The sequence below is a fragment of the Cervus elaphus genome, chromosome 23 (assembly GCF_910594005.1).
Source record: "Cervus elaphus chromosome 23, mCerEla1.1, whole genome shotgun sequence".
NCBI lineage: Eukaryota > Metazoa > Chordata > Mammalia > Artiodactyla > Cervidae > Cervus > Cervus elaphus.
This window is the reverse complement of record NC_057837.1, coordinates 12,087,415-12,110,963: the sequence shown is the minus strand read 5'-3', so window position 1 is coordinate 12,110,963 and position 23,549 is coordinate 12,087,415. Positions and strand designations below refer to the sequence as shown.

At 56.4% G+C, this 23,549-nt stretch overlaps 1 protein-coding gene across 5 annotated transcripts in view; it reads right to left on the bottom strand.

The window, feature by feature from the left end:
• Positions 1–2,491: 2,491 nt before the first annotated feature.
• PFKFB3 (6-phosphofructo-2-kinase/fructose-2,6-biphosphatase 3) overlaps positions 2,492–23,549 on the bottom strand; it is an 80,212-nt gene continuing 59,154 nt past the window's right edge. For 2 of the 5 annotated variants that reach the window (XM_043882891.1, XM_043882888.1), the window contains exons 2-16: positions 21,211–21,336; positions 20,113–20,209; positions 19,437–19,503; positions 18,928–19,002; positions 18,503–18,559; positions 15,818–15,942; positions 15,157–15,364; positions 14,499–14,645; positions 14,277–14,381; positions 12,804–12,933; positions 12,188–12,250; positions 12,014–12,078; positions 10,207–10,380; positions 8,687–8,709; positions 5,087–6,488 (exon numbers count right to left, since the gene is read on the bottom strand). In XM_043882891.1, the coding sequence (XP_043738826.1) occupies positions 6,446–6,488; positions 8,687–8,709; positions 10,207–10,380; positions 12,014–12,078; positions 12,188–12,250; positions 12,804–12,933; positions 14,277–14,381; positions 14,499–14,645; positions 15,157–15,364; positions 15,818–15,942; positions 18,503–18,559; positions 18,928–19,002; positions 19,437–19,503; positions 20,113–20,209; positions 21,211–21,336 (1,505 nt within the window). In that variant the 3' untranslated portion in view covers positions 5,087–6,445. The other 3 variants (XM_043882890.1, XM_043882889.1, XM_043882892.1) reach the window with 3 other exon arrangements.

Genomic DNA, 23,549 nt, shown 5'->3' with positions numbered 1-23,549 from the left:
GAGATGAACCCAAGACCATCTTCCTCCTGCAGTGCAGGAGACGCCAGTTTGATTCCTGGGTAAGAAAGATCCCCTGGAGAAGGGATAGGATAGGCTACCCACTGCAGTATTCTTGGGCTTCCCTGGTGGCTCAGATGGTAAAGAATCTGCCTGCAATGTGGGAGACCTGGGTTTGATCCCTGGGTTGGGAAGATCCCCTGGAGGGCACGGCAACCCACTCCAGTACTCTTGCCTGGAGAATATCCATGGACAGGGGAGCCTGGTGGGCTACAGTCCATGGGGTTGCACAGAATTGGACATGACCGAGTGACTAAGCACATATTAATTATTATAAAATAATGGCTATACTCCCTGCGTTGTATAATAATATATCCTTATAGCTTAGTTATTTTATACGTGTTTGTGTCTCTTACTCCTCCATGCTTTTGTTGTTTTTATGCAAGTTCTCTTTATCATGAGCTTAGGTGTATGTCAGAACCTGTAGATTGAAACCACTACCTTCATATCAAGGTTACCTAGGCCATTGGGGCTTCCCTTGTGGCGCTAGTGGCAAAGAACCCACCTTGCCAATTCAGGGGTCACAAGAGACCTGGGTTCGATCCCTGCGTCGGGAAGATCCCCTGGAGAAGGAAATGGCAGCCCATTCCAGTATTCTTGCCTGGAGAATCCCATGGACAGAGGAGCCTGGTGGGCTACCGTCCATGGGATGGCAGAGTCAGTCACAGCAGCACACACCTAAGCCACCAAAGCACTGGCTGAAGCCTTGACCCAAACTGCTCACACTGTGTCAAAAACGTGAGCTCCAGGGACTTCACTGGCAGTCCAGTGGCTAAGACTCCACGCTCCCAATGCAGGGGGCCCAGGTTCAATCCTTGGTCAGGGAACTAGATCCCACATGCCACAACTAAGAGCCTGCATGCTGCAATGAAGATGTGGTATAGCCAATTTTTTTTTTTTTTTAAAGTGAGTTCCAACTCAAGTTGATAAAACAACCATTAGAACTTAACTCTAACAAACTTCAGTTGTTCTCTAAGATTGCCAAGGATTAACTACAAGCCTTTGTCCAAGGATCCAGAAGAGTTGTCATGTTTTTTCTCACTGCTCTGGATGTGTTTCCAATTTACATTTTAGAAAAATTGGGGGTTGTCTAATTTGTTGCAAAATCCACTAGCCCGTGGTTTTGCTTTTGCTCATGTTCAAGGTTTTTGATGATCTTGGACTTAAAACATTCATAAGATGGAATCTCAGGATTTCCTTTGTAGTTTCTGTTATTGCTTTTAAGCCTTGTCTCTGTCCAACCAAAGTTATTCACCAACATTTTCTTCTCCTTTGTTAATAAATTTGATGTTTTGTAAATACTTAGATGGTGCAATTCTATGATTTGATTAGCTTTTTCATCCGAAATAGTTGGCCAATTCTCCTGCTACAGCTTATTTAAGTGATTCCAAGTTATGAGCGTCTCCACTGAGCTTGTGGGAAAAGTGGAAAGTTAGCCAAGGGCGAAGTGAGATGAGTATCAGTCTGCCTGGAGGCCCCTCCCCTGCCCAGGTCTGCAGGTGGGAACACCTGGTGTGAACGCAGGCGCAGCCCTGCCCTCGAGATGCACGCCACCGGCTGTTTGCTCAGAGGTCACTTTGCTGAGGCAATCCTTCCTAGACACCCAGGCCCACCCCCACCCTGACTCCACACCCCCTCTCTATGACACGGTGCAATCGGCTGCCTCTTAAAAGCACTAGTCAGTTTCTCGGAAGGACCTAAGAAAGCTGGAGTCTGATTTTACGTAGGGAGTTCCGGAATCCAGACCAGGGCTCCCATGTTCTCCCCCATGAAGACCCTGACCATGTTGGCCACCAGCCAGGCCCCAAAGGGAGCAGGCTGGAGGACAGCCCCTGACTCCCAGCCCTGCAGGTGAGCAGCTTGACCTGACCTTTCACAGGCTCCACTGCTAACTCCATTACCCTGGCGAGACCAAGAACATGCAGAGGGGAAATTTTATGATGGTTAAAAGACACAAACCTCAGAGTCCCAGGCACTTGGACTTGAATCCTTGAAATTAGCCCATTAAGCAGCCTTGGGGGACATGACTGACCTTTGCTGAGCCTCAAACTTTTCATCTGCAAAGCAGGAGGACAGAAACAGCCTCCCCTACCCAGGACACGCAGGATAAGGATCACAGATCATTAAGCCATCCGCACTGCAGCTGTTTGATGGAATGACTTTATCTGCTGCAGGTGAATTTCAAGTCCTAGGGGTTTTTTCGGCTGAAAGGCATGTGGGACCTTAGTTCCCTGGATCAGGGCTTCAACCAGTGCCCCCAGCAGTGGCAGCGTGGAATCCTACCCACCACTGGACCACCAGAGACGTCCCTACACATCCTGGTTAAAGGAAGGTGATGGGGCTGAGTGGCGGAAACTTGGTGGAGTGACCCCCAGTGTAGTTAAAGAGTCTTCCTGTCCCTCCCCCCAAAAACGACCAAGGGGTGCTTCACCTGTGTATTTCAACCAGGTATTTTATTGTTCTGGCAACTGCAAAATATACAAATTTCCGACAGGCTTTCCGTTTGAAAGCTGGCACAGCTTCATCCCAGGTAATTAATTTGGACAAATTTATAGAGAACACAGAAAAGTCAGAAGTCACACGTAGAAGGCCCCCAAGCCCACCAACCAACAAAACCCAATCTATACAGCTTTCCATCTTCAGGATCCCTTATACATATTAAATAAATAAATAGCACATCTGCTATCAAAATAATAAAAAAATAAATTTCAAGTATTAGAAACGAAAACGTCATTGGCGTGGTTCAGTCTTTCTTCCCCACCCCCAAATGAAGAGCTCTGCCCACAGTCTCAAGACAGAAGAAGGGGAGGGGCAAGCCCACCCCAAAATGAATAAGCGAAGTTAAAAATATTGGTCCCAGAAGCTTCTGGGGGAGGGGAGTGAGAGCCAGTGGTCAGCGAGGCAGAAGCCCCGTGACCGCGGCTCAGACACAGCCTCCGCCCGCCCCTCCCTCCCTGGAAGTCCAGTCTGTGGCCCCTGGACACCCCCGCCTCTGCTCCCTGCCTGTCCCCCATCCCTTCCCCCACACTGGGGTTCTCTCTCCACATCAAGGCCCCTGCAAACCAAGGTCCTGATCGGGCCAGGCCTCCTTTGTAAATGCACCGATTTCGGGCAGTCAGAGACCAGGATAAGCACTCAGATCAGCCATCACGAGTCAAAAGTCAGGGTCAGCTCCAACCACCAGAGGAGGAGCCAGAAGGTGGACGTAAGAGCCGTCCTCAGGAGGAGGGCAGCGGGCCCCTCCATCTAAACACAGATACACGCACACGGACACATGCACACAGACACACGCACACGGACACATGCACACAGACACACACACACGGACACACACGACAAGGCAGCAGGAGAGAGGGAGAGTATCACAGGCCCTGCACAGGAACACAGACAGACAGACATCGTCTTGGGAAGATGGCCAGTGATGGGAAGGGAGGGTTTGAACAGTTTGATGTGAAACCCACACGCCTGATTGTAGGGCCTCTGAATTGCGCTCCTGCTCCCCACTGAGTCCCAATCAGAGAAATGTGTATTTTTCTTCTAAAAGCTCCTCTCAAACAAAAAATACAAACAAAAACAGCTCCTCTCCCCACTCCAGGCTCCAGCTGTCTAAACGGCCCCCCACCCCCACGACTACTTCACAAGCTAAGAGGGGGAAGGAGCGGGGAGGGCAGGAAGAGAAGGTGACCTTTGGCACTGGCTTCTAGAGATTCTGAAAAGGGTCACTGGACAAGATCTACCTCCCAGTTCACACCGCTTCTCCTGGGCCTTGACCTCCTCAAGTGGAGGAGGCCCCAGGGGAAGACCAGCAGGCAGAAACTACAGGTGTTCAGAACCACGTGTCCACAGCCTGCTCTGAGCGCCCCCCACTAGAAATGCCACCGGTGCCTCGAAGGCAAGCAAGGACATCCTCTCCTCCGGACCTGCCCAGGACAGCGGGCTCCGCGCTGAGGACACAGCAGGTCTCCGCACGCACACAGGGTGCCGCTCTGCACCCTCCAGCCAGCCTCCCGGAGGACAAGGCCACGAGCGCGGCCTGGCTCGGGTCACTGTCCCCACCCAGGAAGCACAGGAGGAGACGAATGTCCCGGAGGAGGGGGCCAGGTCGTTGTTCCGCATGCTGTCGTCTGGGGTCAGTCTTGCAACAATGCCAGTACTCGCTGCCTGGCCATTTACGGGGGCGGGGGGGGGGGGGTCCCCTCACCTCCTCAGAGGCACATCCGGTTCCCACAACCTTCCAGAGCTCCAGCCCCAAGGGCACAAACCCCAAGCATCTTCAGTTGCCGAAGGTGAGATGTTTCAGGTCCCATTCTCTGCCGTTAAGAAAGTGCACAGGCCAGCAGGCCGGGAGCTGAGCGGGGAGCTTGCGCTGGAAGGCGAGGCCCCCAGGGCTGTTTCAGCAATGTGTTTCCTCCTGCCAGACTGTGCCATGCCCTCCTCAGAGGCAGGACAGACCGGGGACGGGGGGCAACACGCAGAGGGCTGCTGCCTGGCTGACCAGCAGGTCCAGCACGGGACTCCTCTCTTCAGCTGCAGGACCGGCTCTCCTGGGTAGGCCCCACCCAGCTCAAGCCATGAGCTTCCCTTCAGGAGGCAACGTCCAGGCCAGATGCACAAAGAGCCTCTTGGAAGCTTTCATTCCCTTGACCCTCAGCGGCTGAGAGCCTGGCCCCCCTTAAGGTTAGGACTCGGGGGCCAGCATCACCCCCAGCGGGGCAGGTACAGAACGAGATGAACAAGTCCGCAGGGAGGGACCACGTCCTGCCTCCTCTGCGCATGGTCCTTCCCGAGCCACTTGGGATCCACGGGGTGAGCGGCCCGACGGCTGGGGGAGCAGGGGCAGGCAGGGCCTGGTCCCCCTGGAGCAGCAGACCCTCCTCCACACTGCCCTCCGCCCCGCTCCCCTCTGTGAGACGTCCTTGGATCGCTGGCCGCAGGCAGACGGAAGGTGGGGAGCCGGGTGTAGGGGGGGGGCCGGTCAGTGCATCCTGGAGGCGTCCACGCTGCCCGGGGAGCCTTTCATGTTCTGCTCTCGGGAGAGAAGAGGGGGAAGCCTGTTACCATTCCTGCTGACTAGGCTTCGCAAGCAAAGATGAAGTTTGCAACTGAGACGCGGGCCCCCTCTCCCCAACAGAGAACACAGCCCGGAGGAGCAGCATCACCAAATACAGTGTGGGCCAGGAACGTGGTGGTGGCTAAGCCTGGGCTCCCAAGGGGAGAGGGGCCGGGAAGGGCCCTGATCCACGCCCGGAGGAGGCGGGCAGGGGGCGGGTGGGGAGGGCGGGCAGCTCCTGGGGTCCGAGCTGCTCCGAGGGGCACTGGGCACCAGCGCCGGGGGCTCCTCCAGCTGCTGCCCCTTGAGAGCCCAAGGCTGCGCTTGTCCCCACCCGGGGCACTCTTGCTGGCCTCGCTACCACGCAGGGGCGGTGGGGGGGTGGTTAAATCTGGAGAAGCACTAGGGCCCTTCTCCCAGCCCGGCCTAAGCGGAGCTGTACCACAGCCCTGGGGACCCGGGGCACAGCTGGGACGCCGGAACTCAGGCAAGGAGCTGGGCAGAGAAGATGCATGTGGGTGAAGCTCTCATCCCGTTCTAATAAAAGCAATCCTGCCCATAAGCCCCGCCCCGAAGGAGCTGGGCCAGTACCAAAGCCCCTTAAAAAATCGTTTTCCATCGTCTGGGGGAGCTGAAGCCCACCCCGCACAGCTGTGGGCTCCCTAACCCACCCTCCTTAACCTGCCCTGGAGAAAAAGGAAACACAATTTCTAAAAGTGTTCTCCTCCCAGACTGTCTTAGAGAGGCGGCAGGGCAAGTGGAACCCAGGAGGACAGAAACACAAGCATCACCACAGCCCACTCCCCTCCCAACGGAACTAAGAATCTCTGTAAGACAGGCCCATCGCAGGGCTGGCGGCACGGAAGCCAGGGCCCCACCTGAGCCTGCTTTCAGCCGGACTCAGGGCCCTGGCCACCGACCTTCCAACCATGAGGGCATCAGACCGGCCCCTGTGAGCCAGGCATCTCCAGCAAGGCTCCCGAGGCTCAGAACCAGGGAGGACTCGGTCAACCTGTGAGGTCAGAGACGGAGGTCCGGCTCCCACCCGCCCTGGGACATCACATGCCCGAGGCTGTGGCACCCACAAATGATGGTGATGCGATGAGGACACTGGAAACCACCGGCCACGGGGTGCCCGGGGCTCTGGACACACGGAGACATGGGGGCCGCCCTTGAAAGAACACACATGCTCCGGGGCCTGGGTGAATGAGTCACAGACTTCACAATGGCCAGTCTCCACGCAGACCATGATGCCCCGAGGGCTGAGATGCCATGACTTAGAGAGACGTGGAAGGAACGGAGACCGGCATGCAGGGAGCGTTTTTTACCTTGCCAAGGTTAGTAAGGAGAGAACTTTGAGAAAATATGACAGACAGTTCGTCTTTCAAGCATAGAAGGGGGAAGGAAGAAACATGTCGGGAAAGAAAAACAAAACAACATCTTTAGTAGGATTGTCTTCTGAGTGCGCTTTTGACATTTCAAAGCCGAGGAGGCATGGCAACCCACTCCGCTGTTCTCGCCTGGGAAACCCCATGGACAGAGGAGCCTGGCGGGCTACAGTCCATGGGGTTACAGGAGAGTCGGACACGACTGGGTGACTAAACTACAGCGTGGCTTTGTCAATTTCTGTTATGTGAGTACTATAAGAAGCTAAATAATTAAACACATTATATATGACTAAAAAAATAAAAATAAAAAAGCCAAGGGTGCACCGTGAGGGCCAGGCGGTCTCCGGCCCCCGGGGAACGGGCTGCAGGGTAGGTGCTGTGTCCCACCTGTCTGCCACGTGCCTGCCTTACCAGGACACCAGCATCCTGGGGCCACCACCCTAAGACCCCCAGGGCACCCTGCCCCCAGTCCCTAAGGACTCCTGCGGCCCACGAGAAGGAACCCCCAGCCTGGGCAGGCCGCCAAAGCACAGGGCACTGAGCCTCCCTCAGGAGCAGCTCTTGTCCACCAGGCACCGGCCCCGAGCCAGGTATTTTGCTAAGCACTACACCCATGTTCTCATCATCACGACACCTGAGCGCTGGCACATCTGCATGGACGCAGAGAACACATTTTCACTGAACTGGAGGGGTTCTGACCAAAGGCAGCACCAGCCTTAGAAAGAGACAAGTTCAACCTCAAAGGGTGGCTGAATGGCCCTCTCTAAGCAGGAAGATGTCCTTCCTGGCAACACCAGGCTGTGGATCAAAAGGAAGAGGACACGCACAGATGCAAAACTGTAAGGTTCCAAACCCCTAAGGCTGCTTTTCACACAAGAACATTCGCCCTCGGGGCATTCTATGTGTCAAAGGGGTCACCGACACAGGACTGTTACCCTTACAGACTGACTCTGATGGGCAAGCCCACCGTTAAATAAACACGTCGCAGCCACAGGAAGCGGCTGCAAAGCAGAGGCTGCGAGAGCCAGAAAGGAACCCAAACTGCTCTGGGCCTCGCCCCACAGGCTGCAAACGCCGGGTGCCTGGGATGGGCAGGTGAATGGGACCCGGGCAGCTCTGGAAGCCAGCAGAGAGAAAGCAGCCAGCCTTTGGGACTGGACAGCCACTCAACCACTGGTTCTGCTGAGGGCTGGTGGGGTGATTGTGGGAGAGGCCTCACCCTCATCTGGGAAGCGGGGCCAAGAACTGCCCTGCGACCTCCTGGGGTTATTTCAAGGACTAAAGACTCAGGATGTGTACAAGCTGAAAAGTGACAATGTGTATTTCTGGGCAGGTGGTATCACTCAGTCCAAACACAATGCCCAGCGGCTCCTATTTTCCAAGAATAAGCCACGTTTCTGTGTGGATGAGCCTAGCCAGCGAAGGGGAGGATGGGGCAGGTGTGACTCAAGGAGTTAGGGTGATATTTCAGGGTGTCTCTTGTTAAAATTTGTGATATAATGGCCTCAGTTTGTTCCTGTGGCTGGGGACCACCAGAGCAGAGGAAGCACGGAGTTTCTCCAGTGGAATTAAGCAGCGCTGAATTAACCAGAAACTGCAGAGAGACAGCCGCACCCCATCCTGGACATGACCGTAAAGGCCGGGAGTGTTCTGATCCAGGACAACACGATGCGGAGCAGTGGTGTCCAAGCAGACCACTCCGGAGCGGGGGTCCCGGAGCCCCTGAAGGTGGGGGATCCCTGCAGAACAGGAGGGGGCGCTCGGGTCCTCCACAGTTCACTGTGCAGGTTAGGCTCTGCACAAACTTCCCTCTCAAAATGGTAGGGCTCTTGGGGGACGCCCAGAACGTAAAAGACAACATCAATAGGCAAAGACCCAGCTTCCCACCAACGTCTGACGCTAAGAGGGAAAGAGCAGGCCGATGTCCAGCCACGGAGAACCACAAACACTGACAGTCACCCCCGCCCCGAGAGGGAGCGAGGAGAAGGCGGCGGCGGCCAGGATGGCAGGAGGACGCACGGGAACACCCACGCCCTGCGTCCTGCCCTGAAAATTCACGGACCCGTTCTCCTTTCTCCTTCAGATTTTACAAAAACTGCCGTTACCCTCACCACAACAGGCAGGGGGGCCAAGCTGGCAAGCAAGGAGAAAGAGACGCAAAGAGCAAAAGAATTCAGAGAAAAATACTTACAAACAGGCTTTCCCTAGCAAAGGCTGCAGAGAGAAAAGGTGGGAGAGAGTCAGTGGGGGGAAGGGAGAGGGCCTGGATCACTGGGGACCAGGCATTCTCTGTGGGACGGAGCCCTGGGCACCCCCAGCCTGGCCAGCGGCTTCCAGGTCTGCAACCCCGCAGGACGCGCCCTCCCGCCCCGCCCACCATCACCCGGGGCAGCACGGCCTTGACCGTCACCAAACCCCGCCTGACAGGTCCCTGCGCCTGTGACTGTGGCCTCTCATCTTCCATCTGTGACCCCACCATTTACACCAACACATTATGTCACTGACATGCCACTTTAGCTTTAAGTTTTCACAAAATCACCGCTGATGTTGAGCCCGAAAGGACCACTAATTAGATGTCTTCCGGCCAGTCTGTCTCCTTCATTTTAAAAAAAAAAACAGGGAGACTGAAGGCCAGGGAGGTGACAGAACGTGACATAAAACCCCAGAGCTGGCACCAGGGCGGGACACGACCACAGACACACTCAGCACAAGTCTCCCCATCAGCCCGTGGCAGAAGCTGCTGCTCCCCCATCCCACAGATGAGAAAACTGAGGCCTGGAGCAGGCCAATGGCCTGCCCGGGGCAGCACAGCACCGTCACCCCTGCCCCCCACCCCGGGCACACACACAGCCAAGTTTCCAGACAGCACAAGGTTTAAAGGAGTTTCGAGGAAACTCAGGAAGAGCCTGTGGACCTTCAAGTTCAACTTGAACTTGAACCCGTGATTTCTGTCAGAGGCCAGGCATGGTGGGCGGCAGTTAGGGGAGACCCCTAGATGGGACCCAAATCTGTGCCTGGGGATTTCTACATTTCACACCCTGGCCAGGATTCCCAAGTATTGTTGAGGAAGATAGTGGTGTGCTGGAAACAAATTTTATGGCCCAACAGTCAGCGTCTTTCAGCCTAGCATCACAACGGATGAAATAATCTAAGAATTAATCCGGTTGGTTTTCTGCTTTGGGGTTTGTTTTTTTTTTTACTATGCTTTAGGAAAAAGTGTCTATTCCAGGTCCTTTGGCCCGGGTCCCAATCTGTCCACGCCGGCTCCAGACACATTCCCAGGGCCCCATCTGACAAAGCTTTTCTCTAAGAGGAAGCAGTGGGGACAGAAGAGATGTCCCCAGGCCACACGGAAGCCAACAGCCCTCAGCCAGATGGGGGCCGAGCTGGTCCTGAACTGGGGGGTTGCCTTCAACTTTTAGAAGAAACTGTCCACACATGTGAATGGGTCACAGACACTCGGCCATCTCTTTGCTTGGCCTGGTTCTGCCCAGGGAAGGCCACCTCCCCGGAAAGGGCGTGTCCGTGCAAAGCCAAGGTCTCGGGAATGGATCCGGGGGTCCCACACTCAAAGGGACGGCCGGGGTCCTCTCCTCCAAGTCCCCACCCCCCCCACGCAGGCCTGAGTCTGTGGTCCCTGCCGCCCTGCCGGGCACGCTCTCCCCACCCTGCACGCGACTCGACTCAGGAAGGAGAAGGGGGTCAACGCACTTGTCCGGGCAGCTGCGTGGGTACCTCCGGGGGCAGGCAGGTGGGCAGGGCAGCGGAGGTAGAGGCCACATGCTCCTCAAAGCTGTTGATGCGAGGCTTTTTGGTGGGCTCGGGGCTGGCTAGTGGGGTGACACTATTGCGTCTCATGAGCGGGTTAGGTCCCTTCTTTGCATCCTAAGCGAGACAAAGACAAAAGAGAGAAGGCGACAGTTACGAGGAGGGGGAGGCAAATAAGCCAAAAAAAAAACACCCCAAAAATCTGAAACCAAACCAAACACGTTTCCCTGCTTCTGGATTTCACTGAGACCACGAGACTGACCACGGAGAACGGCCCTGGACCGCGGGGCCGCCGGCTCGTCCCGCGTCTCCCACTCAGCAAGACCAAGGGATGACCTCTCATCCCAAGCCCCCGCCCCGGTCACTTCCAGACAACCGCTCGACAGACACCACGTTTGCAAAGCAGGCGAGGGAGGAAGAGAGAGCGGGACAGTGATGCAGTGATAGCACGTGAAAGCAGGGGGGGTGGGGGGGTGGGGAAGACCTGGCTGCCAGCCTCCAGGGACGCAGAGGGCGGGGTCCTGGGCTTGAGGCGTGGGCGGTGGGAGGTGTCGGTGCCCGTCCCCCCTCCTGCTGACCTCAAGCCGGCATCTTCCCAGTTCCTGCTCCCGGGGAGCACACCCAGCCTCGGACAGGAAACACAGCTTCCACCGCAGCCAGGGGACCACAGACACAGGAAGCCCTAGCCTTCTTCCGACCACAGGACAATTCGATTGGAGTGGGGACCTCCAAGGTCCCCATCAAGCCCCTGCCCTGTTCTGCCTGGCAAAGCTCTCAGGGGCCATCGGAGCCCAGTTCCAGCCCATCCCCATCATCCCGCTGCAGGAGGGTCCAGTGGGGAGGCTGCTGCCCCTGGAGGGAAAGCCAACGTCCATCTTGCCACCCCCACTCGGGGGGCGCCGTCAGAGCCAAGGCATGAGGTTCACCTTCATCTCAGTCAACCAGCCGGGCGACTGGAGGCCGGGATTTGAATGCCAAGATCTTCTGGCCACGCTCCATGAGAGCAGGGACGGGAACATGGGAATGTCATGCTCGGTGTCAAAGAAAGGGTTGGGTGGATGTTGGCAGAGCACTGGAGTCTCACCATTGGGATAAAGTAAATTCGAACTTTCTTTCACAAGGTTCCTACACCTGGGCAGAACTCTGGGCTGTTTCTGGGGGATCCCAGCCAGGCTGACCACCAAATTCCAGACCGCCCCCAGGTGGTGTCGCATGCGGTCAGGCACTGGGCTTGTCCAGAGAATCATTCATTCCATCCGCCACAGCGCTAACTCCCAGTTACATCTGCGCTTCCCTAGTCCCAGCCTCTTCTTCACTCTTTATCATTTTTGTGAGACTTAGAGACGTAAGTGCATGTAGATGACACCAAAATTTGTGGGTCCCACTGCCACCCGGGACTCTGGAACCTGCGATCATTTGGCTTTCCCCAGAGGAAAAAGCGACGGTAACCAGACCGTGGTTATGTTTAAAAGAGGCTTCCTCCTCCACACTCACTTCTTGGGTCAAGAGGAAATGGGGGAAGCAGCACAGAAAGAAACAAAACGGAGGACGAAGCCAAGAAGCCACCAGACAGGCAGGCAGGAGCACACGGAGGCTGAGAGAACAGGGAGGGCAGTCCCGAGGACCACAGATCCAAACGGAGGCAGGCAGACGCCACCGACCGACACAGCCTTTGCCAGCCCCGCCGCCGGGTCCCTCCCAGACAGACGGCACAGCGGGGGTGAGGAGGGGGCCTCGAGTTCACACTCACCTCCGACCTCTCCCGGTGTGTGCTCACAGACTCCACGTTCAGGTAGATGGACTCCACTCGGCAACCTGGGTGAGGGCGGGGACAGGTCAGCTTCGGCTAAAGCGGGACCCGGGCTCACAGCCCCGCCCGGCCCACCTGGGGGACCAGTCTCGGTGGCTGGGTCCTCACGCTCACCGTAAGCGATGGGTGTCAGCTTCAAGACAGCGTGAAGCGGGCACTTCAGGTAGGGCATCTCCTCTGGAAATGACAGAAGGGCCCATGGTGAGATGGGAGACTGGAGGGTGGCCATGCCCTCATGAGAGCCCGTGCTGCCTGGGGACCGCAGACACCTGTCTGGGCAGGGTGGAGCACACCACCACCCCGACCCAGCACAGGCCCTGCTGCGGGCGGCAGGCGGCCCTGCTAAGACACCCGAAAGAACACGATCAAAGAGAACCCAAAACCCCACGCAATGAGCTGGAGTAAGAGCATCATTTCCCAAACACCTTAGGAGTCGGCATCCCACTGGCCCGCAGGCAGACACACTAGTGTTTAGCTGGGCTGGGAGCTCTTTAGAGGTAGGTTGCCCCCTCCCCACAGACCCACAGCCCCTGAGATGTGGGGAGACAGGGAGGGTGGGCTTTTTGAGGCCGTTAAGCCCACTTAGCTTCAAACTGCTCTGATACCCTCTGGGGGCTGCAAGAAACCACCCAGATGGGGCTACTTCAGGGGCCCTGCCTCCTCTTCGGGGGGTGGGACCAGCTCCCAACCCCGCCCTCCCCCGGGAGAGAGCATGCTGGGGACCAGGCACCTGCGCTCTTGTCCAGGAAGTAGGCCAGGAGGCAGCGCAGGACGGCCTGGTGGCAGATGACCAGCACGTTCTCCTGCCGCTCCAGTTCCATGATGACCGGCTCCAAGCGCTGCACCAGGTCCTGGTAGGACTGCAGGGTGGAGGGAGAAGGGGGCGCTGAGCTGGAGCAGAAGCCAGGCACCCCAGGCCACGCCCTCCCGCTGTTATAAACCAGGGGCCACGGGGGGGGGGGGGGGGGGGGGGGCACCCCCCCCCCCCCCCCCCGGCCACGCCCTCCCGTCCTTATAAACCGAGATCACTCCAGGCACCCCGGGCCACGCCCTCCAGCTGTTATAAACCAGAGACCACACCGTCCATCCTGCATCAGCCCACCACCCGCGTGCTGGTCCTGCATCCATCCCGGCCACCGGGGACCCACGCCACTGCCTCTCCCTGCTCCTTCCTGACCCCCACCCTGCACCCAGGAAACAGAGCCCCGACAGCACAGCACAAAGGAGCCTGAGCATGCTACACAGAGTGATGTCTGAGCGTGTGATTATTCCACCGACAGGAAACGTCCAGAACAGACAACTCCAGAGACAGAACACGGACTCAAAGAAGCCACAAGCCGGGGGACGGGGAACTGGGACTGACTGCTAACAGGCTGGGAGGTCTCTTTTGGGGCAATGGGGAAATGTTCTAGAATTAGTGATGATGGGTGCACAATATTGTGAATGTATAAAAAAAAAACCACTGACGTGTACTTTGGCTAAAACAGTGACTTTTATATGATAGGAACTTTATCTCAGTAGGAGAAAATTGAAAAAGAAAGGGAGGGCCTGTGACTTTCAAGACCACGACCCCTGGTCCCTCTCTCACTAAGGAGGTCCCAGGGAATGAGACCAGGGACAGTGCCTTGGGCTCCCGGGAACAGACGTGTGACAGACGCTGAGTGGAGGGGCCACAGACAGGAAGGACCCCTGCGGGGTGTCACCAGGCCAAGGCCTCCGCAGGCCCCAGAGCTCCGCCTGCACGGGACCCTCCAAGCAGAGCTCCAGGCAGCTGCTGGCTCAGCCCGAGGGCCTGCAGGGCCCAGGGGTCCCTCCGCCAGCATCCGTGGAGCCGGCACAAGGGACTTGCTGACGCGCCTGCCCTGTGGCCCACAGTCAGCGGGGTCCCGCATCCAGCACGTCAGCAGCCAGGGCTGTTTCCCTTTCCTGAACTGTCATTTCCGTCAGTGGAGAAACACCTCTGTCCCAGCTGCCGGGAAACACAGCGGTGCTTCCCTTGGAGCTGTGTGAGCGGGGAGGACTCTGTTCACAGGCGGACGGGCGAGCAGGAGCACGGGGCAGCGCAGCAGGGCGGACGCACTGGCCCTCCCTCCGCAGAGCCGCTCAGCGCCCCTGCGTCCCTGGCCTCCCGGACGCCGCGGCCTCTGCAGGCCCAGCGCGAGCTCCTCACCGCAGCCCCGCCGCCCGCCCAGCGCGCACGCACCTCCCCGGTGGGGTAGCGGTAGTAGTACTTGTCCTGCTCACGCAGCGCGTACTCCTCGGGGTAGGTGTCCTTGATCTCCTCGTACGTCATCTCCTCACACACGCCCTGCGGGCACAGGCGGAGGTCGCTCGAGGGCGCAGCCCGCAGCCGCCGGGCTGGCCAGCGTGGGAGGCTCGGGGATCCCCCGCAGCCCCTCGGGCAGAGGCCCCGGCCGGCACTCACCGCGTCGATCTCGTTGAGGGCCTTCCACTGCTCGTAGGGCAGCTGCAGGGCCTCGGCCGTCTGGATGGTGCTCTTCAACTGGCTGGTCCACACCTTGAGGTCCTTCAGGTTCTGCTCCTCCACGAACTTGCTCAGGGCGTTGGCGAACTGGGGGCATGGGGTGAGGGGCGCACGCTGGGTCACAGGCTCCACCCACCTGGGAGAGGAGGCGGTGCAGGACCGAGCCCCCGGGGAGGGCGAGGCTGCCCTCACTGCTGGGGGAAGGGGGCTCTGGGAGCAGCCCTGCACACACACCCTCCCCTCAGGCGCGCACATGCGCACACGTGTGAGTCGGTGTCCGATCGGCAAACGACACACACACACAGGGACTCGCACACGTACACATAAGGGCACCAATACATACATGAGGACACACACATACACGGGAACACAGACACACAGAGGAACACATAGACACAGGAACATGCACCTGTATACACAAGGACACAGAGATACACAGGGTCACAAACAGACACACACACAGACACAAGGTCACACATACACACAAGGACACAGACACACACACAGAGGAACACACACACGCACACAAGAGCACAGATACGTACACATGGACACACACGCACAGGGCCGCTCCCCGCCCAGCCCCGGCGCCCCCTACCTTCCTGCCCCGGCTGGACAAGCCCGAGTCGCCCCCAATCTTGCCCTGCAGGTTGTGCTCGCTCTCGCCATGACGGCACAGGTAGATGGTGCGGGGCTGCACGTGGATGTTCATCAGGTAGTACACGATGCGGCTCTGGATGTGATCCTGCACCCGGTTCACCAGGAAGCGCCGGCCCACATCGATCACCTTAATCAGCGACAGGTCCCTGCAGGGGGCGCCAGCCCGTCAGACATGGCTGGTGCGGCCAGAGCCCACCACGCAGACTCGGCCTCCACCGCACCACAGCGTCAGCTCCATGGGGGCACAGACCTTTCTGCTCTGAGAGTCGGGGGGGTCTGAGCCTGCAATTCCCACAGCAGAGTGGGGCTAGAGGGCCTCCCAGAGGATAGGAGAGAGAAAAGCAAGAGAACTGAAAGGAAAATAAGGGACAAGAGCAGAGGACAGAGAGAGACGGGCCCAGATACTCACTCTGCACACTCACACACGGTGTCTACGATAGTTACACCGAATATATCACCAAGGATTTTTTTTTGAGATATTTAAAACGAGTGTTTATAAAAGTATCTAGGAGCAAACGCTTCATGGAAATATTATTCATCGGGAATAACAGTCACAGCCCTGAAGCAGGTGGTTCAGACAGTCACTGCTTAGGAATTACCTGTCACATTTATCAGGGTCGAGGGGCTGGTAACTGGCCTCATAGCAGTTAATTCTCTTCATGAAGTCGTCCATAGCTTCTGCGGAGTTGCAATCTTTGTAATCCGGGCTGGAGATTTTCACTTCCTGTAACACCACAAAGAGGCAGCTGATGAATCACGCTGGAGGGCTTTCTGTTTAGAATGAGCAGGATTTGGGGCTTGCAAACTGGGAAAGGCATGGACGGGCTCAGAATGATGATGACCCGACCCAGCGTTCTAAGAGGAAAAACAAAAAAGAGATATGGCTGAGCTCTGAGTCACAGGGAGGGCACCCACGGTAAGGCAAGGACAGGAAACCCAAGAGGATTCAAGACTTTTTTTTTTTTAAGGTAGACCATTTTTAAAGTCTTGACTGAATTTGTGACCACATTGCTTCTGTTTTATGTTTTGGTTTTTTGTCCACGAGGCACGTGGGATCTTAGGTCCCCAACCAGGGAACGAACCCACATTCCCTGCATTGGAAGGCGAAGTCTTACCCACTGGACTGCCAGGGAAGTCCTATCCCAGGTGGGTTCTAATAAATCCCTCTGAATGGGTCCCGATTCAGGATTAATCCAGTAGCCAGGTCACTACTAGACAACCTGGTCTTCAGTCTCACTGAGTCCCTCATAAGCCCCTACCCAGAGGAGGCTGCCTGTCAGCAAAGGGGCCCCCAGGGCGTGCTGGCAATGCCCTGTCACTGTGAGTACCTTCCCGGTGGAATCATCGGGTTCCTCCACTGCCCACAGGCAGGGTGGTACCCCGTTGTCACTGGTCCCCAGTGGATGCTTCTCTACCGGGTCCCGACCAAGGCTTGCTTTCATGGGGCAGAGACAGAGGAGAAATTCCCCTCGGGCCTGCCATCCTCTAAAACTGAACAAGCCTGAGAAAGCTGGCAGATTTCGGGGAAACTCAGAATCTGTTCACACGTGCTCTTTTCTTCCTCAACAATGACCACAGCCATGAAAGAGAGGCGGGCACGCTGCAAAAACCCAACTTCAGTGGGGAGTTCGTGTTTCACGGGGGCAGGGTTTTAGTCCAGGAAGAGGAAAAAGTTCTGGAAGTGGACAGTGGTGATGGTTTCCCAGCAGGGTGAATGTGCCAAGTGACTCGGAACTGAACACTTAAAAACAGTCAAAGTGGTAACCTTTTTTATTAAGTTGGCCAAAAAATTCACTCGGGTGTTTCCATACAATGTTACAGGAAAATCTGAAAAACCTTTTTGGCCAACCCAAAGTTATGTATGAAGAAGGAAATGGCAATGCACTCCAGTATTCTTGCCTGGAGAATCCCGTGAACAGAGGAGATTGGTGGGCTACAGTCTATGGGGTCACAAGAGTTCGACAGGCGACTTAAGAGACTAAACCACCACCACCAAAGTTATGTATGTTTTAGTGTAATTAAAAAAAAAAAAAACTCAGTTCACAGATCTCTTCCGCCAACACAGCCTCTTGCATAAAAAGCACGAGAGAAAAGTCTAAAAACTGCTAAGCAGCTCTGAGGCTTCATCAGAGAAAAGAGATTTCTGAACACGGAGGGTTGGTGAACAGGGATCCAAGGATTCACAGAGGACGAGATGGTGCATGAGCTTCTGGCCAAGTGAGTGTCAACTGCTCACCAGGGAAACAGACAATCCTGCAGCTGGGCTCTGCTTCCCTACCCGGTGGAAATGTAGAACCAAACCAAAGAAATACAGCAGAAGCCTTTGTTTAGCCCAAGGCAACTTGTATTTCCTCATACTTTGAGCCTCCTCCTTTGGGGCCACTGAAACCAATCTGGACCGATTTTCTACCATTTCAATAGCCCTTCCTAAAATATGAACTCATTTCTGAGAAATGCATGTAAATATTCCCATTGCCTTGGAGCAAAGGCCCACCACCAAAAACTAACGAACTCTCAGCCATCCTTTGAAGGACACACACTATATGGCCAAAGTCTGGCACTCCCTATAGAAGGGTCCGACCAGCTTTTTGTTACAGGTAACATCTTACTCGGATGTATTTAAGCTGGAGAGAAAGTGACCTACAACGAGGAGGGAACTTCTGGTGAAGTCTTCACGATAACCTGTTCTGCTTACAGTTTATTGCTATCAAGTACAATTTATTTCAACGCATCAAATTAAGCTGCCAAGTACCCTCAATTTACCCAGGTAACCCTCCCCTTGACACAGCAAGAGGAGCAGGAAGACAGTTTTACCACTCCCATTTTTCCCAAATTTGGGAATTCTGCCCTCCGTCTGCAGGGTCCTATAGGTTGTTGTCAACACATGACCATGCTTACCTACTGGGAAAACTTACCAGCAAGAGACCAGCCTCCTGTCTCCATTTCCATCCTCCGCCCTAAGCGGCCCCTCACCCCCCAGCGGCCAAGGCTACTGCCACCAAAACAGTTTTCCCACCAAACTGAGGTCCATGACTTCTCTCTTATGTCCAATAAAGAAAGCTTTCTGCCAACCACCTGAAGGGGCCTTGATAAGATCAGTCCGGGTCGCAGAATATGTTTCTAAGTTAACTACTGCTCTGCACTGCTGACCCACCCTCCCATTCCCCCCCCAAGACAAAAGCAAACCACCAGCTGGCAGAGCCAGCTCATCCTCAAGATGCTATGGCTTCTCCTGGCTGACCCGGTCAGCCCTGTTCTCAGACTGCCACCCTCGGGGGTCTTACCATGATGTTGGAGGCAACAACTGTAGGGTCATCACACACAGACTCAATGAAAAACACCTGGAAGGAAACGAGACAGAAACGTTAGGAAACAACAAATGTGGCAACACAAAGGGCCAACTTTGGGATCACTGTGACATCACTGCCACACTGGAGCAGGAAGGCCCCCACACATAAACCCCCAGATACACAAAACAGAACCAGCCATCAGTGTGTGCCCTCCCACCATAGAGGACCCTCCCCTCCTCAGTCTCAGGAACCCCTGAGAGCCCCCACCAGGAAAGCCCAATCTGTAGGCAACAACACCCACACAGTAGCAGGGGAAGCCCAAGTGTGGAGCTGAGGTGCTCCAGACAAGGAACCAGTCAATCCCTGCGGGACCCCCTTGCTCCTGAGTGCGCTGGGCCAAGACGAGAAATCAGGCTCACCTTGAAATCGTTTTCTTTGGCAAAATGGAGGATCATATGTCTCCGCTCTCTAGTAGTATTGGTGGCATCGAAAACCTGGCCAGAGAAGAGAACCCGGTTGGTGTTGACAAGTGTTTACTGCATCAGCAGAGGTCGGGTCTGTCACTTTCTGGGGCCCCAGGAGAAACTGCATCCTCCCAGGCCCCCCACAGCCTCCCTCCTGAGCTCAGGGACCAAAGGGGAGGGCAGGGTGGGAACAGTCCTTAAAGCAATGCGCAGGGGAGGGCCACGCTGGGACACTGGCTCCGGGGCCGTGGCCCCCAGGTCCGGCGGGCTGTGCCCCTCAGTCTGTCCCACCCACCAGCTTCCTCTTGGGTCCTAGGGCTACCTTCACCCCCTGCTTCCCTCACAGCTCAGGCCAGACGCCTGTCCCCGCTGGCAGCATCCCCCCACGGCTCTGTCCACACGCTCCGCCCTCCAGGGCACCGTCCCGCGGCAGGGGGGAGATGAGACTTATTCCCCAGACTTACTGCAATCTGGCCCCCCTCCTTCGTCAGGTAACTTTTGACATCTCTCAAGGCAGCCAGGGCACACTGCCTGCAACACGGAAGGAGACAGGTGCATCAGAGTGGGTCCATCTGAGGGGACAGCCAGGCACCCCCGCCCCCCACAATGAGCAGGGTGATCTGCGACTCTGCTGCTAAAGTGTACAAGGTGGCTGAGACTGCCAGGCTGGAGGCTCCCAGTCAGAGCCCTGCACATATGGCTGCGGCCCTTGGGGAGTGATCTAATGCTGCTAGCATGCCGAAAACTGCCCCTGGGAGCTTCCAAAAGACAGCTGCCAAGTCCTGCCCACGGATGCCCACTGTACCCATCCAGGCGGGGCTGGCACTACCGCCGTGTCCCGCTCCCAAGTGACTCTCAGGTCACACTTGGGACCCCTGGTCACTTTGGGCTGAAAAGGAAATCCTTTTCTAGCGTAAACAGACGATTTTCCAGGGAACGATTTAGCTCGTGCCGAGTGAGATGCTGTCACTGGTCTGCATCGCACCAGCGGGCACAGACCGCCTGGAAGCAGAGGACAGAGGCAAAGCTCAGAGGCCAAGAGACTCGCGTGCTGCACAAACGAGACTGGCTGCCCCCCTCCCGCCCAGTCTGAGGTCACACAGCGAACAGAGCACCCCGCTCCCACAGCCGGGGCCTCACTTGCGGACTTTCATGGCCTCCTCGTTGTCAGGGCGGAAGAAGTTGTAGGAGCTGTACTGCTTCACGGCCTCCCGGCGGTACTCGCCCACGTTGAACACTGCGTGGAAAAGAACAGCCCCTTCACTGACCATGCTGACCGTCAGAAAGGATCTCCCAGGGCCCGATCCCTCTTTCCAAAGAAGGAAACCAAGCCAGTGCATGACTTGAATAACATCCCAAGAAAACCAGAAACCAGGCAGTGGGCGGTACATCCTGCACCGCCGGCATCGCTTGACCTGGAAGGCAGCTGGGGTTCCCCAAGACCCAGCACGGCTCACAGTGCCCCTGCTTCTCTGGGGTCGCCTCCCACAGTCCAGCCTGGAAGCCAGCCTTTCGGGGCCGGGGCTGGAGGCTGAGCCTGAAAGCAGGTGGTGGCCACGTGTCCAGTGAAAACTGGGGCCATGATTCCCGCCAACACGGTTGAGAGGGAGTGCGGACTCACATACATGGCCGGATCCACAGCAGCCACTTTGTATACCAGCAGCCCACACCCAGGATGGGCACTGGGTGCTGACTGAGCAGTTTGTGTATGAAGCACTGTGCTGGGCACAGGCTTGGAGTGGGGGTGAGGGTTGGGGCAGCAAATGTGAAAAATTAGTCCTCGTGCTAAAGACATTCCCCATGTCAATGGGAAGACCAGTTGCAAAAATATAATCAATAGCACAGAAAGAATACTTTAAGACAGCCAGTGGAGGAATGTCACAAACAAGGGCTGGGGGAGTTTGAAGGAAAAGATCTGCACAGACTGGGGTGGTCAGAGAGGGCTTCCTGAAGGAGATGAGGGCTGAGCTGGGGAGGATGCAGGGCAGGGTGACCAGAGAGCAGCCAGTGAGCAGAGACTCCCATACACAAAGCAGGGTGTACATACAGGGTGGTGGGTGACATACTGGAAAGGAAGGTGTGACCCCCCCCACTACCGGGAAAGCCCCCTAGAGTGGTCCTGCAAAGAGAGTTTCAGCAGCTAGAGAGGGAAAGACTGTTCTTTTTCGGGGGGAATGGGGTCATGGTGAGTAGAGTGTACCCCCAGTGTGACAGCTCCAGCCTAGGATGCAGCCTCACCTTTTGTGGGGACACCAATCCAGTTGAGGTAGCGGGTTAGCTTCTTGGAGATGTACGTCTTCCCCCGGGCGGGGAGCCCCACCATGACAATCACTGTCGGGGAGTTGGTGAGCTTCGGCCCACAGGCTGGGGAGAAACAACAGAAGGGCCATGAATAAAGCAGCCAGTGCTGCCCACAACGGTTTTAAAGAATCCCACGGAAACGCAGCTTTCATTCCCACCTCGAAGCCCCTGCTCTTTACAATCCAGCAGGAGTGGGCCCCCGGCGGCCAGAGCCCATGGTCACACGGCTCCCTCTTGCTCTGACATCCTCATGGCAGGGACCCCGAATTCCCAGCCTGACGCCTGAGGGCCCCAAACCCAGCCAGAAAATGATGACTCACCCCAGAGGGGAAAGTAGCCCTGGGGTGTAAGGAAGGGAGTCCTCTGCACCAATAAGGGTGAGGTCATCAGTAGGAGAGGCTGTCTCAGATGCAATGTAACAGGTAAACAGAGGTGGCAGGTAACAGCCCTGGGGGGTGGGGCTCCAGCAGCTAAATTACAGATAAATTTCCACACCTCCACGCAGGAGGTCTGCATGGCCTTCCTAAAAAAGGTTATTTTTAAAAGGCAATTTTCACAGTAAGAGTTTATGAAATGAAAGTCGGTCAGGGACCAAGAAGCTGACCCCACAAATTCCACCGCCCCTGGCTGCTCTGCCTCGTCCAAGTTCCGGCTGCCGCCAAGTCACAAGGGCCCCAAGCAGGACCCCCCGGAAACCCAGAGGGTCTTGCCTGTGCAGCCTCTCCTGGCTTCTCACCCATGTTCCTTGGAATCTCAACAAAACTCCAGGGAGAGAGGTTTTCACTGGGTTTGCAGAAAGCAGCCCAAAGAACCCTGCTCTGGACATTTCGGGTGCAGTGTTTCCTGAGATTCTCCGGCGACTCGCATCAGGTGAGACAAGTGTTCATGAGCCCGGGTCTGCCCATGTGGGCCAGAGACCGGCCGCCTGCCCGCCCCCCACCCAGCAGCGTGCGAGGCGCTCACTGACCACCACACAGCCCCGCTCCCTGGGCTCCGGCCACAGTGCAGACCAAGCGACTCAGGCTGCACCACGGAATCTAGGTTCTTTCCTTCTAAACAGGCGAGTGTCAGATGGGAGGGAGGGAGCCACCAGGCCGCTGACGGCACAAGCTTGAGGAGACCCCTCCTCTGAAGCTGGACGCCCCAACACAGCCCCATGATGCTGGGCCTGGTGGCCAGACTTAGGTCACGTGTCCAAGCACCGGCTGCGATGCCCAGGGTCTGCCTCTGGGACCAGCAGCCAGGGGACATGAGGCAGCAAGCGCCTCACATGGACAGTTTCTCCTCTCATGTTTCTAGACTGTCAGGGACAATCTCCGTGAGAGCGAGGAAGAGGAGGAAAAGCCGTCAGGAGGCCAAGGGACACTCAAGAGCCACAGGCACCCTTGGCTGGGATTCCCCAGCGGCCAGGGGCTGGGAACAAACAGGCTCCTAGAAAACAGAGGCCTCTCGTCCCGCGTGAGCACGGGACCGGAGCAAAGATGCACCAGGGGGCTTTCTGGAGTCCCCGAGGGGCACGCGGAGAAAGCTGATGGCCTCCTCAGAGACCAGTGGGGACAGAAGACACACCTCCTGTCAGCATGTGACAGCTGCAGGTGACACACGAGAAAGTGAAAGTGTCCTCGCTCGTGCCCGGAAACACCCACTCTGCTGATTCTTCCCCCAAGCCCCTGGTTTTCCCTTGGTCTTATCTGATATCCCCACCATGTCACTGCTCCCAGGAGCATCAAGACACACACACGCTTACACACACACACACACTCTTGGCTGTGCACATGCATGCAATACTTTTGTTGGACTCAGGCCAAGGAAGCAGAGGCAGACGCTGACTGATTTATCAAATAGGGGATTACTTCTATATCCACTAATCGTATGTGCAAATCTCCTCGGGCACTAGACACTTTGGGAGGAAAAAACAAAACCCATAAAGACACGGCAGCATAAATACCTCAAGCCCAAAATTCAAGCTGAATCTCGAAACCAAATAAACCATCCCCTGCTCGTCTGGGGAAGCAAAAGTCATTCCTTGAGTCCTTTGACTTCTTGCATGAGATTCAAAGAGCTGCCAAAGGTGTCTGCTGCTGCCCATCCACCCAGATGCTCAGGGGTCCCCGAAATGACCAAACTTTACCCTCCCTCCTCTTTGTCAAACTCACAGCACATCCCAAGTGCTTTCCTGGTCCCATCATCTCCTGCCTCTGTCTCAATTCCACTCTGACCCTCTTCTTCTCTGCTGACCTTTTAAACCCTCCCACCTTTCATACCCTCCTCCCTGG